Below are 14,971 nucleotides of genomic sequence, written 5' to 3'. Positions count from 1 at the left end.
GGAAAAAGACACCAGGATTAAGACTGCAGCAGCTGAACACCCCCTGTGGCTGTGGTACTGATCTGGTGCAGTGCTGGAAGATGGGGAAGGACCCCCCAGGTCTGACCTCTTCCCTGCTCACCCCTCGCTGAGGACAGGGTTTGGGGTGGTGAGCAGAGCAGAGCAAAGATGGGTGATACCTGAAGTCCTCAGTAGGAGCCACAGGCCAAGATGAGCCAGGCCATGGTGTGTGGGAGGGGAGAAGAAGGGCTGCCCTGTAGGAGAACGGATGGGGACATCAGCAGTGAGCAGAGCTGCTTTCATGCTGGGAATAACCTCCCTGCAGTCCAACAGCTCCAACCTAGCCTTGCTGCAGAACCCCCTGAGTGGGCAGACAGGTCCAGAGAAGAAAAGGGGAGTGGGTGGGTGGGGAAAAAAGAAAAGGGGAAAAAAACCAAAAAGCCTCACGCAGCAAATCTAAAACACTTTCATTTTAAATAACAATAATTATAATTAAAAAGAATATTTGCCCTTGGCTAGCGAAGGGGCAGAGCCACTAGCCAATGTGCCCTTCCTCAGTGTACGATCCTAGGGAGTGTCCTTACAGAAGCCATGAGATCCTGTTCCCTGTCACTCAGTTGAGTCACTGTGGGGAGAGCGGGAAGGGAGGGGGAAACGTGCCCATCCAAATGCTGGATTCTGCCCCATGGCAGGGAGGCCGGAATCAATAGCAAAAGGCGTTTTGCACTCACAGCCCTGCCAAGAAACCACCCTCCGCCCTCACCCGCCTCCGGCTGAAGTTCAGAGAGCTGAGGGCGCCCGGCTGCTCCCGCTTCTAAATGAACTTGAAGCATTTTGTCTTGTCGTGGGGCAGGCGGGTCTTGAAGAGGACCGAGTCCACACGGAACTGTGTGTACAGGAGGGGCATGTACCCATACACCTTGACGAAGAAGTTGATGCACTTATGTCGCTCATGGAAGTGAGAGTCGTCATGCGAAAGTGCCTGGGGGCACCCGGGGCAGCGGAAAGTCCAGCGGGAGGTCACCTGCAAGGAGGTACAGAGGTGGTCACTGCCAGGGCACACAGAACATGCCGGCTGGGGGGACACCCTGTCTGCACCCAAGGCACTGCACAGAGGGACTCAGCTTCACATCCTTCATGACACAGAATCCCAGGATGGTTTGGGTTGGAAGGGATCCAGTCCCACCCCCCTGCCATGGGCAGGGACACTTCCCACTAAACCAGGTTGCTTCAAGCCCCATCCAACCTGGCCTTCAACACTGCCAGGGAGGAAGTATCCACAACTTCTCTGGGAAATCTGGGCCAGTGTCTCACCACCCTCACAGCAAATAATTTCTTCCTAAGATCTCATCTCAATATCCCTTCTTACAGCTTGAAACTGTTCCCCCTCACTCCATCACTCCATGGCCCTGTCCAAAGTCCCTCCCCAGCTTTCCTGTAGCACCTTCAAGTCCTGGAAAGTGCTCTAAGGTCTCCCTGGAGCCTCCTCTTCTCCAGGCTGAACAACCCCAACTCTCTCAGCCTGTCTCCCAAGCAGAGCTGCTCCAGCGCTTGCATCATCTCTGTGGCCTCCTCTGGACTTGCTCCAACAGCTTTACATCTTTCTTATGTTAGGGACACCAGAACTGGCACCAGCACTGCAGAGGAGTCTCATCTCAGTGGAGCAGAGGGGGAGAATGACCTGTCTCAACCTGCTGGTCACATATGCCTCAGAAGAATTAACAATCCAGGGTGTCCCTTGTTCTAGGATCCCAGAAAAAGATCTTTGGAGGGGGCTCCAGTTTCAGGAGGTGCTGATGGGCCACCCATTGATTAAAGGGCCTCCTTGTCTGTCTTGAATCAGACACCACAATACAGTGACCTTTGGTTTTGGTCTGCTTCTCCTCTCAGCTGCACCAAACTCTACAACCTCCACTTCACAGTAGCTCCAGATGGGAAGAACCACACAGAAAAACCCACCCATCATATTTACAGCCAAATCCCATCTCCAAGGCAGGTGGCCTGTGACAGTGAGACATATGCAGGGCTGTAAAGAGCAGTTTGCCAGCAGTGACACACAGCAGAATGATCTGCATCCAAAATTCATGCTCGAAATTGTGACACTCATTTGATTTCACAGGGCAGGGAAATTTCAGCTGGGTTGCAGTGTTTGGTCCAACAGCCCTACACGTGCAGGTGAGCCTAAACGTCTCTGGAAAGCTACACAAAATCAGCAAGAAATCATTCCTACTTGTGCTGTATGTTACAAAAAGAAGGAAATTTCATGGAGCTGTTGGAGCAAATCCAGGAGGGCCTCAAAGGTGATCAGAGGGGCTGGAGGCCATGTTGGATGGGGCTTGGAGCAACTTGGTCTAACAGAAGGTATCCCTGCTCACAGAAAGGCAAGTGGAATGAGATGGTCTTTAAGGTCCCTTCCAACCCAAACCTATCTGGGATTCTATGAGATTTATCTGTTTGGGATCAGCTTCTCAGAAGACCCTTCGCTGACCCAGGAAACATTTTGGTCTGAGCTGCAGCTTAAGTCAAACCCCACTTCATCTGCTTGCCATGGTGATGATTTGGCTGCTTCAAAGGGCCGTGCTGAGTTTTCACACCTTTCTGACCATGCACCACATGTCCTCAAGGCTGGAGCAGGGACATGGTAACAGCCTTGAGAACATTACACCTGTGGTGCTTCAGAGATGTGACGCAGCCAGAATTTGGTAAGGACAGCAGGTATTTCCCCTGGAGCAGAGAAGCCTCCTCAGAGACCGTTTGCCTTCCAAAGACATTGAACAAACCAGTACTGGAAACACAAAGCCCAGCACAAGCTTCTACCCCACATTTTACCTTTATGGGAGGTTTTCTTGTCAGGTGAGAGACCAGGAAGTTCATGGCGATGTCCTCACAGTTGATGTATTCATCCACCATGTCACGGATGGCTTGTGGCATCACGTAGGAGTACAGGTAGGCATAGTACTGGCAAGAATAAAAAGGCACAACATTGTTCAAGGTGGTCCTGAGCAGTAAGCACCCACCATCTGCATCAGGCCTGGGGCAGTGGTGGCACTGCAGGCATCAAGACCACTTCACTGGGACATGTCTGACTTGGAGCTCAAGGAGGGACTCCATATAACAGAGTTAATGCTGCACCAAGGAGACCTGCAGAGCAGCAGCAAATCTATCCCACAGCCACGACCCTGACTAAGTCCCAAGGCTCATGTAACCTCAGAAATTGATGAACAGTGTTTTCACCCCCCTCAGATCTTCTTGTCTTTGCTGCTGCAGTCCACATGGCAGCAGTACCTAAAGGACAACCCTCCCAGTGCGATAATGATGACCCAAAGACATCTGGAAAACATCCCACCCGTTTCAAGGCCTGTTTGCCCATTGTTGTCTCTCCCACACATGTCAAGGAGCCCCTTTCTGCACGGCTCCCTTCCAACGTACACCAGCCACTTCCCAGCCAGCCCCTGCCACCACAGAGCCATGGAAACCTGTGACTTCCCCACAGACCACCCTTTGCAACACTTTGAGTCTGTAAGAGTAAAGGTGCTACATGTGGCCATGACTGAGAGCATCGCTGAAGTGGTGAACCTGGGGAAGGGTCTGGAGCACAAGTCTTACAAGGAGCAGCTGAGGGAACTGGGGCTGTTTAATCCAAAGAGGAGGAGGCTGAGGGGAAATCTTGCTCTCTACAACTGCCTGAAAGGAGGCTGAAGTGAGGCGGGGGGGGGGGGGGGCTAGTCTCTTCCCCCAAGTAATCAGTGACAGGATGAGAAGAAATGGCCTCAAGTTGTGCCAGGGGAGGATTAGATTGGATATTGGGAATTATTTCTTTACTGAAAGAGTGGTCAAACACTGGAACAGGCTGCCCAGGGGAGTAGGAGAGTCACCATCCCTGGAGGTGGTCAAAGAACATGTAAACATGTCACTTCAGGACATGGTTTAGTTGGCATGGTGGTGTTGGGCTAATGGTTGGACTTCATGATTTTAGAGATCTTTTCCAGCCTTAATGAATCTATGATTAAATTAAATGGGCTCAGCCACACACTCCATCCACCTGCTTCAGTGCCACAGTGCTTCTCATGTGGCACAAACACAAGTTGCTCCTCAAGGAGCTTGCTGCCTGTGACACAGACCAGCTGCTGGCTGTGTTTCAGTTTGGAAGAAGCAAGGGAAACGGTGAGATCCAAAATCTGCTTTTTAAAAAAAACAAAACAACCCCAATAACATACAACAACTGTTTGCTTTGAAAAGGAAGGGAAAGCTCAGGGCTTTGTGGCCACAACATCTCACCTTGTGGAAGAAGGCAGCACCAGTGAGAACCATGGAGAGCTCACAAGAATAGTTGGAGTTGTAGAGCCAGGACTGATGGGGGACGTCCCACGCGTGGTAGCGCCCCGGGAAGCCAACGATGCGGTCCCTTGCCTCTCTCCAGACTCTGCAAAGACAAAATCTTTCAGTGAGACACAAACCCAAGGAAGCCCATCCAGAGAGGAGCAGGGCTTTGGCTGAGAGCAGTACACCCAGGAGCACACCCTCGATACCCATGGACTGGCTCTCAAGGGGGCTTGCAAGTGATGGAGACGCCTAGACATCAAAAAGTTTGGCCAGTGCTCATCCAAAGAATGGCCAACAAACTTTGTAGTTTCAGCAAAAAGAATCAACATTGTTATAAGGTACAATTATTTTGCTTTACTTTGCTTTAAAGTCTGTTTAATTGCACCAAAGCTCCTCAATCGGCTAGAGGGACTCCTCCTGGGAGGATCCTAGCACATCCCAGCATTGCCCAGGTTTTTCCCTGAAATCCTTGGGACTTTCCATCTACAAAAGTTCAGCTTCCTCCTCTGTAAAGTCGAGATAACATCAAGCTCTGTTTAAGAAAGCTGCTGAGATACTGAAAACCCTGCTGTCTGCAGGCAGATCATTCCGTGCCAAACTGCCAGCTTTCCATGCCAAACTAGCTCCCAGCAGCTTCCTAGGCCCTGTCCATACGGAAAAAACCTCTGGGGCCATAAGCACATCCTTCACCATAACATTCACAGTCACAGGGAATTAAATCCCAAGGTTCACATGTAAGAGTGTGGGCTCACTTTATATTCTGCTGTCATCTGAAGCTCACTCAGAGAGTGAATCCTGTGGGATTCAAGAGAAATCCCACAGGATAGCTGGAACACTGGCAGAAATAATTAAGAAAAATATCAGTCTCCAGTGCTTAACCTGGGAAATAAATCCAGCAGGGGTGCAGAATTCCTTAAGATCATCCAATCCTATCTCCCTGAGAGTTAGTGTCCAAGCTGCAACTCCAAACCCAGTAACTCCAGACTACAAGAAACAAGTCCCAGACAGGAACCTGTTGGCCACAGAAGAATTCTCCCTTCTTCACAGGCACAAAACAGGGCAGAAAGTGGCCTTTCTGGGTTTTTTCCTTGTGTGGATGCAAGTTCCTACCACAACTCCCATTTCTGTGAACTATAGGAGTGATGGCTGCAGGGGCCATCATAGGCTGCTGAAGAGACAGTTCCCAACAGTCCTGAGCTTTCATTCCACTTACTGACACAGCCAGGAGCAAAGACATGTTTATTGTTCCATTCTCTGCTCCAATTAATCAAACTCTGATATAACCTGGTAATGAAAACTGAGTAATTAACACCGCCAACAGCCTCCTTGGCACCATCCTCCCTGCAAGCTCTTGTTTGCTGCAGTCTGTCAATCCAGTGCAACTGTTTCAAAAAGCCAGAGTTGAAACTACTCATTCCCTTTCACTTCTCCCACGTCTCACTTTTCTAGGAACGTGACACTTTTCCCTTCCCAGCTCAGCCACAAAAATAAGGATTTCTCCACAGAATCATTTTGGGAGTGCTTCTCAGAGAGGTTTGCTCCGGGCACCCACCTCCAGCTTGCTCCTGAGCTGAGCAGCAAACAGCAAACAGAGGCTTCTGGCCCCAAGAATTACAGCTTGAAAAAAAGTTTTGACAAAACACAGTTGTTATGGGCAGTGGTTCACTCAGTTGCCAAGACAGCGTCTCTTCCCTGGCTGCGTTAGCACAGAGAGGCTTTGTGTGAACAAGGTGTTTATAAGCAGGGATATGAGGGAGAATAATACACGGTACTTGTAATTTTTATTTGATGCTCTCCAGGGCTAATTGGTAAAGCCTCAGCCAGGCGCTGTGGATGAACGAAGGGAATCCGAGACCAAAGAGGGAGAGAAAACAGGCAGGTTCCGATGAAGAGCCTGGAACAGGGCATGGAAGGGAAGCCAGGAGTCCTGCCGTCTATTCCTCTGCTTCAATCACTTCAACAGCTCGTTTTTCATCCCTCGGAGAGACCTTGTTATGTTTCCAGGCATTTTTGTGCCTTTTAATCTTCCTCCCAAACACGAGCCCACACGTTTCGGTGAGAGCAGAGAGCTGGTCCCTGCCTCCCACCCCCCAGCCAGCTGCCGGGTGCTCCTGGATGAGCAACCACAGCCTCCGCTCCCAGCCCAGTCAGCTGACGAACCACAGCCAAACCAGCTCCAGCGCTGTCTCCCCCTGCCACTGTCTCCTCCTGCCATCCTCCCTCCTCAGTGCCTCTTTGGCAGTCAGCGAGGTTTCACTGTACGAACTGCAGGAGCAGCCTGCAGAAACCTCTCACAGCAGGAGCCTACAAAATCAGGAAGCTTTTCGCCAGGGCAAAAACAAGGGGAAATATAGATGCTGGAACAGAAAGAGGGTGGGAGTGAGAGCAAGCATCACCAGCCTTTGTGCAACATCTGTCTTTTCCACCCTCTGCAGAAAAGACGTGCCAAAAAAGCTGTCACAACCCAATGTCACACCAAGCAAAGAGGATGGCAGCCCACCATGAGCACACCAGCATCACATCCTGCAGCAGCTGCGAACGTCCTGGCTTTGTGAACGGCAGGTGAAGGATGGAGAGCAACAGCCTCTTGGATTTGTCTTCCAGTTGGCTTCCACCCTGGGAAGTAACAACCGCCCAAAACCTTTAAGGGAACATCATCAGCATAGCAAAAGCTGAAGAGCTGAGGTTAAGAAGCATGAGAATCAGGGTTGCCTGGACAACCTGAAATCAGCCCACCCACCTGCACTCATTAAACAGTTCATTAACACATATTAATCCTTCAGGAAGTTGAGTTGGAAAGCTGTGGAAAGGGATATGCTACTCCTAGTTCTGGTCCCAGCTTTATCTACGAGGCCACGCTGCATCTGACTTCCGTTTGGGGCCAGAGGTCACGTGTGCAGGGGCTACTCACCGGAACCCAAACATGATCTCGTCGTGGCGCAGGTGAGCATCATCATCGATGGACAGGATGGCCTCTGTCTCAATCTCATCCCATGGCAGGAACCGGTTGTTCAGGCTGTTTTTCTCTGTGCGGACAACCTAAGAGAGAAACACACAACAGTTATGGTGGCTGCACAGGCACAGAGATTTAGGGGCCAGGACTGCAGGCTCCAGCAGCCTGGCATTTCAGCCTTGCTTCAGAGCCCCTGTCATAGGATAACGTTTTTTAAGCAAAAAGCATGGGCTCAACCCAGCAGCTCCAGCTGCCAACCCTTTTACCTGCTGCCTCCTGCCCAAACCCAAGCCCCATGATGCCAGATACCAAATCTAACAGCTGTGCTGGCATTCACCTGCCCTCTTGTGTGCAGGAGGGGAGCTCTGCAATTACCATGGAATCCCAGACTGGTTTGTGTGGGAAGGGACCTTAAAGATAATCTAGTCACAACTCCCTGCCTTGGGCAGGGACACCTTCCACTAGACCAGCTTGCTCCAAGTCCCATCGAGCCTGGCCTTCAACACTGCAAGGGATGGGGCAGCCACAGCTGCTCTGGGCAACCTGGGCCAGGGTCTCACCACCCTCACAGCAAAGAATTTCTTCCTAAGATCTCATCTCAGTCTTCCCTCTTGCAGTGTGAAACCATTCCCCCTTGTCTCATCACTCCCTGGGCGTGATGTCAAGAAGTCTTGTCAAAAAAGACTTGTCAAAAGTCCCTCCCCAGCTTTCCTGTAGCCCTTTCAGGTACCAGAAGGTGCTGAGACCTGAGAGGTCTCCCCAAAGCCTCTCTTCTCAAGGTTGAACAACTCCAACTGTTACAGCCTTTCTCCAGAGCAGAGGTGCTCCAACCCTCAGATCACCTCTGTGGCCCTGAAGAGAGAGAAACACAGCAGCCATGGCTGGTCCCTCCTCTGGCCACTGAAGAAACGGCCTTTGGAGCATTTCTACAGGACCGATCTGAACTGAATTGTTTCTGCAGCTACCCACGTTTTCTGTCTTGGACACAACTTGTTTGCAACATCTCCCTCTCTCAAAACTTCCAGCCACCCCACTGTGCAATACCCCTGGTCCCAGCCATATATATGTAAGATGAGAGTGAATTTCTCCCTTTTCTTGACTATCCCTTCCATGCTAGACCCTTTCTCTCCCTTGCATTTTGCCTGCTCTGGCTTATCTATAGTCACTCAGTTCATCCTGGGATTCCCATGCCATTCAATCTCTCCAGTCCTTTCCCTGGCTTTCCTCTGAACAATACCTCTTAATTCAAAAATAAAGTCCAGCCTGGTTAAAAGAATAAGGCGTCACGACAATAAAACTCCATTAAATAAGATTACAGTTGATCACATAAAAAAAGCCCACGTTCAAACCATTAAGAGTGGAAAATATTTGTATTGAGGATCAGCGTGACAGCTGGTATGATTAAATTCCCATGTAAAGCCAGAGTTAGTGCTTTCATCTGTCAATAGCTGCCATGGGGAGGAGGGGGAAGGGAACATTTGACAAGAAAGCATTGAAATACTTCACTGAAGATTCATCAAAAGCATGAACAATTTATTGCAGGGAGGTGAACAAATTATACAGCTCTAAGCCGTAGTGGAGAAGGGCCAGGGCTGAGCTGTGGGGCTGCGATGCAATTAGTGACTGTAGGAGAAGGCAAAACCAGAAACAGACAATGCTGGTGCAGGAATTTTTTCCTCCTCTCCCTTCCTAAGGTGGAGAAAAAAAATCAACGCGGCATTTGTACCAGCAGACGCTCCCAGGGATATCTTCCCTATCTGGGAACTGCTGGAAAAGAGAGGTTGCAGGAATTGTGGTGGGAATAGGCGATGAAGAGGGAAGCAGGAGAGAGACAATTGCATGCACTGCTGTGGGTGAGGCAGCTGGTAAGACAGGAATAAAAAATCCAGGAGGTTTGGAACGGTACAGCCCTAAGGCGCTGGCCCAGGAGGCCAAGGAAGAACTGCACACAAGGAGGTCAACACAGGCTTTGAGAAAACCACCTCTGCAGAAGCATCACCAAACCCAATGCAATGTGAGCATGCCCTGAATGTGTCAAGCCGGAATAAAGAGGAGCCAAGAGTGGTTCCCAGACTGAAAACAGAGAGAATTTAAATCCTCTCTGTATGTTGGGGATAAAATGTAGGTCCTCATAGCTATGCAGGATATTGAGAAGGCTGAGGTTCTCAATTACTTCTTTGCTGAGGTTCTCAATGACTTCTTTGCATTAGTCTTCTCTGGAAAGTTCTCCTGCCCCATCGCAAAGGCCACAGCAGCTGAAAGCAGGGACTGGGAGAACAAAGCACCTCTCACTGTAGAAGAATAAGTTTGTGCCCATCCAAAGAATGTGAAGGTGCACAAGTCTATGGGACCTGATGGGGTACATCCACAGGTCCTGAAGGAGCTGGCAGATGCAGTTGCTAAGCCTCTGTCTGTCATATTTGAGAGGTCATGGGCGGTCTGGTGAGGTTCCTGCCCATTGGAAAAAAGGGAACATAGCCCCTATTTTTAAAAAGGGGAAAAAGGAGGACCCAGGGACCTACATGCTGGTCAGTCTCACCTCTGTGCCTGGCAAGATCATGGAACAGATCCTCCTGGAAAATCTGCTAAGGCACATGGAAAATAAGGAGTTTGGTGACAGCCATCATGACTTCACTAAGGGCAAGTCATGCCTGACCAGTTTGGTGGCCTTCTATGCCAAGGCTACAGAGATGGTGGATGGTGGCAGAGCAACTGATGTCATCTACTTTGATTTCTGCAAGGTGTTTGACACTGTCCCACACGACAACCTGGTCTCCAAACGGACAACACATGGATTTGACAGATGAACCACTCTGTGGATAAGTAATTGGCTGGATGGCTGAACTCAGAGAACTCTGGAGCCGTCAGGATAGCCTGGAGAAGAGAAGGCTCTGAGGAGACTTTATAGCAACCTTCCAGTACCTGGAGGGGCTACAGGACAGCTGGGTCCTCATCTCAGTTTCTCGGGAAGGATTTGGGTACTGCACCTACAAACAACGACTCATCAAAGCTGAGAAGAGCAGCATGGAGGTTTTGCCCATAGCACTGTCCTGCTTTTGTGGTCAAGCCTCCTTTACAGCTCTTCTGCTGCCAGAGAGAGCTCCCGGGGTAACTATATGTTCTTATGTCACCCACTTTCAAAGGAACTGTGCAAAAGATTAAAGAGAATCCAGGGCCAGGTCTGAGCTTTGGCTGCTATTCACAACCAAGAGAGAGTCAGAGATGTTATGTTCAGCCCAGAGGACCAACGACCCAACAAACTGGGTTATTTTTCACATAAGCTTTGGAGTCAGGCCGACCTTCTTGCAACATAAACATCTAGACAGAACACAAGTTTTGTTAACAGGCACATTCCAGGTCATTCCATTAAGTTGCAGACTGAAGCTTTGCAGGTCTGGAAGTGTCAGTATTCAGCTTTACCATTTCACAGAAAATAGGTGTACTCCTGCTTTTCATCTGGGAGTATTTAAGATTTAACCAGCCTGCAAATCAATAGATCCCAAGGAAAAACCCAGCAAATTCATTGATTGACTTGTTTTCACGTAACTTGCTGAACAATAACATGATGCAGCTACTGTCAATTGAGGAAGTGAAGCAGATCCTACCTCAAATGTCAGAGGACCTCCCAGAGGGCAGAGAGATTATTGTACCAGCATTAAACTCTCCTCTAATGAGAAGGATGATACAAAGGAGCCAGTGGCCTCCAGGCCTTGATAAGCATGTTCAATTTCTCACATTAGCCCCAGCAGAAGATACAGGCAATTCTTGCCTTTGATGCCTTGTTTTCAAAGAAACTACCCCAATTTACAGCACTTTTAGGATGCAGCTAATTGTCATCAGACAATTACTCAGTGGCTTTTCTAAAGCCCTGCACTTTTTCCTGGGCGACTACACCAAGGAAGAAGGCATGGACCTGAGATGGCAACAATGGGGCTGAGATTCAAAACCTTTCTCCTGTTTCTCTGTCCCCGTGAGATGGTTTCACCACCTCCTGTGGCAAGACCAGGTTTTGCTCTTGACCAATGGCATGGTCTTGGCCAATGGCATCCCCAAGCTGTGGAAATGAGGGTGTTGAGTTGTGATACAGTAAGTATAACTCTTGAGAGAGATAAAAGTGAATTTTTGGGTAACTTTTCTGCTTTAATCCAAGCAACAAATCTTGTAAAAACTGGTTAGAGGGAATGGGAAGAGCATTTGATTCAAGGACTTGAAACATTTCTCTCTTCTGAAGTTTTTACATTTCAATAGGCCTCTAAAACCTCTAGATTTCTCAGGCATGAAATGGTCATTATGGGCACAAATGTACTCAGAAGCTTATTAGGCTGGGTGAAAAAAGAACCAGCAAAGTTCTTTTATACCAGCAAAGTTTAAAAAAAAAGTCCACTCCTCTCCCTCACATGGCATTAAATGAGATTTAGCCATTTTTTATGACTTCAACACACCTAAAATACAGATGAATGACACCTTATTGTGCCATGTCCTTAGCTGCAGGTGTCTCAAAGCATTCTTCCAGCAATAGCCATTAATCTCCCTCCACCACGTGTGGGGCTGGGTGGAGAAAGCCAGCAGACACTATGGTGACCATGGATCTATATGTACAGACAAGAGGCACATTATATGTTGCCAAATTCAGGGCTTCACAGGCCAGGGGAGGTTATCTTGATAATCCTTACATGGTAGACCAGAAGACTTGATGCAGCCACCCTTCCTCTGGAAGATCATCATCACACAGCACCGTAAAATAGTGCTCTGACAAGTTGGAGCAAATTACAAAGCCATGAGTTCAAACTTCATGGCACTAGTTAAACACTAAATGCTTTCTGGAGACTAGTTGCAGATGGCTGGTGGGGTTGAAAGCAGGAAGTTAAGCCAAAAGGGACTTTCAAGTCACCTACATTAACCTTATGCATGATCCAGTTCACAGGGACCTTGTCTCAGACCTGGTGATAGCATCTCCAGTAAAAAGGCATCCTTTCTCCATTAGAGGATGGAGGGGTCTGGAATTAGACAATCCTTAAGGTCCCTTCCAACACAAAGCCTTTCACGATTCTATGAAGATTTCAAGAGTGAGGGAATCCACCTTTCTCTGCAATATTCACTCTGAAACGTTAACAACTTGCTCTTCAGGAATTATCTGCTTTCAACTCCCAGCCCTGCTCTTCCGTGGGCCTCATGCACCCCAGAAATGTACTGTGCCACAACCAAACTCTGTCTCTATTCTTTTCCAAACACATTGAGGTCTCAGCCTCTCACCCATGCTATTTCTCCTGCTCTTCCATCATTTTAATGCCTAATTTCACCACAATCTTGTTTCTCAACAGTCTCGAGCCAAGTCCCAATAAAAGATGTTCCCTCAGCAAACCTGAAATGCTGCACTCCAGCAAAATAGAGCCAGCAGTTAACCTTACCCAAGGAGATTAAAATGGTGAGGAGGACACAAGATCAGCCACTGAGCTACAAGAAAGACACAGAAGCATTTACCAAAAAAACACCTTCCCTTACAGCAAATATCAAGGCTCTGAACACTGAGCAGAGCATCAGTAGCAGGACCTGCACACAAACCCCAGCCCTTCAGACTCAAAACTATCCCAGACTGCGTATTTCTGCCTGTCAATATTTTGGGCTTTTCCTTGGGAATAATTTTTGTAAAGCACTTTGTCACCAGCGAAATGGCTCCCAGCTCAATATCATGAGCCTCCTAAGCAGTCTGCAAAGTTTTGAGACAAACTGCAAGACCTAAAATGCCTCCAAGCACCTGACACACCACATCAGAAGTCTCTGCTCCTTTCAACAAATCAATCTGAGGTGATTCAGTTACACCATGTGGGTTTTTTGACTCAAGGAGCAGAAACCCCCACAGCTCCATGCAAGCCCATTTACTCCTGGTGTTCATGGCTACATTGGCCAAATGGATCTTAAAAACATTAGGCAGAACTAAAGCAGAGCATAAATCCTTAGTCTGCCCAGCAATAATACCACTAACCAATACTTTATAGTATGTTTTTATACATAAATACGAAAATGCAGCAAAATCAATATCTTCCAGCAGCCTCCCTGCTAGCCAGGCTTTACACTTAAGCTTTAAATTGCCACATATAATTTGATGGTGAAAACATGAAGAATGCCCTCAGAGAAGTTCTGAAAGTTCAACTTGGTGAACTGGATTGATTTCTGGGCAAAGAGCAAACTCTGCAAGAAACCAGGAGCCTCATTGCTCATGTCAGGTCTTCATCATTAAAAAAACAGAAGGATACCCTTAGGAGGGCTGAATAATTCGGGGAGACAAAGAACAAGTGCTTGTGAAAAGGATCTGTTTCCATCCTTCCCAAATACAAGCCAATTCAACCTAAATGTGCTAGGGAAAAATAGCACCATAGGCAGAGTGGCATAGCCAAATCCATCTGCCTCTTCTGCATGAAGAGTTGACCTCAATCTACTCTTTGAAGGAAAAAGCTGAGAGCTCCTGCTGGTGCAGTCTTGCAGATATACAACACTGTCAATCCCTTTTCTTGGCACCATCTCTGAACATTTATTAATAAGATTCAGTGAAGCAAGTTCCCTGCTTTGCAGGGAAGTACCCTAGCCAGAGCCTCTGGGGTTGTGACTTTTTGCTGTTGTCCTGATCCACCAGACCAGAGCAAAGCCCTCTGCTAAACACAGATGGCTTCAGCACTGACCTCAGGTGGAGAATCTCCCCAGGACCTCACTTGGGGCAAAGTTTCCTGCTGTTCTGCTCTGTATGGAGGACCATGCAGGAGTTCAGATCCTCTCCATGAAGATACAGGCTAATGCATCTGCCAAACTATGAGTGACCAGTGTTACCATTTGGACCTGGCCTTAAAGGTACAACCAGCAATATCCCCAGCTACCAAGGAAGCCAAGACTTACACATCTGGGAGCTGATGGTCTTCATCCCACCCATATCCACATCCTTGTTTCAAGTCGGGCAGGCTGCTCTCTTTCCACCTTGATGACAGTTTTTTCTATCTGCTAGAAGCACATAGGAAGCCAGGACTTCTGCAGCAGCTATCTCATGCATCTGCAGGCTTGTAGCATACTGTTGGCCAACATAGTAAGGAATGTAATTAAAACTCAACCAAACTAGGTTTAATAAAAGTAATGGGGACTCTGTTAGCAGACTCTGGGAGACAGCCAACTCCAGCAGAGTGGAACAAGAAACAGCAACCTGAAACTATTCCATAATCAGACATTTGTTTTCAGCCCCTAGTTTGGACCAATTCAGGCATCCTCAGATAAATAAAGTTGCCCAGAACAGCCCTTAAGACCCATAGACTGTCAGATACACCAGGGTCCCTTCCCTTTATGCATCAGCATACAAGTGCCAAGTCAGAAAATTATTTACAAGACTCTTTAGAAGGAGCTCTGTGTGTGTGTGCAGATTTACGTACACCAAAGCAGAATAAATCACATCTTTTTTTTCCCATGGCTGACTGCACCCCCTGCTCCCTCTGCAACCAAGGTGTTAGATCAGATTGGCACTTGCTTCTCTGCAGATGCAACCAGAGACACAGACAAGGAAGATGACAAGTTTGCCTGGTCCCAGGAAGCAGCAGCATGCTTGAAGCCATGTATTTTTTTCAGGAGGGAGCTGTCAGAACAGGTTTGCACTGACCAGCTGGAAATAAGCAACAAGCTTGGAATGTCAGACAGAGCTACATAAACATCCCTGGCTAC

At 48.2% G+C, this 14,971-nt stretch overlaps 1 protein-coding gene across 1 annotated transcript in view; it reads right to left on the bottom strand.

Annotated features, from left to right (window-relative positions):
* Positions 1–451: 451 nt before the first annotated feature.
* Positions 452–14,971, bottom strand: part of EXTL3 (exostosin-like glycosyltransferase 3) — a 39,879-nt gene continuing 25,359 nt past the window's right edge. Inside the window, exons 2-6 of the mRNA XM_010002186.1 lie at positions 7,235–7,362; positions 4,279–4,423; positions 2,830–2,958; positions 673–1,024; positions 452–606 (exon numbers count right to left, since the gene is read on the bottom strand). Of these exons, the coding sequence (XP_010000488.1) occupies positions 815–1,024; positions 2,830–2,958; positions 4,279–4,423; positions 7,235–7,362 (612 nt within the window). The 3' untranslated portion in view covers positions 452–606; positions 673–814. The remainder of the gene's footprint in view (positions 607–672; positions 1,025–2,829; positions 2,959–4,278; positions 4,424–7,234; positions 7,363–14,971) is intronic.

Source organism: Chaetura pelagica, unplaced genomic scaffold (assembly GCF_000747805.2).
Source record: "Chaetura pelagica isolate M959 unplaced genomic scaffold, ChaPel_1.0 scaffold107, whole genome shotgun sequence".
In the NCBI taxonomy this organism is placed as follows: Eukaryota; Metazoa; Chordata; class Aves; order Apodiformes; family Apodidae; genus Chaetura; species Chaetura pelagica.
The sequence above is the reverse complement of the archived record's forward strand: the minus strand, read 5'-3'. Positions and strand labels throughout refer to the sequence as shown.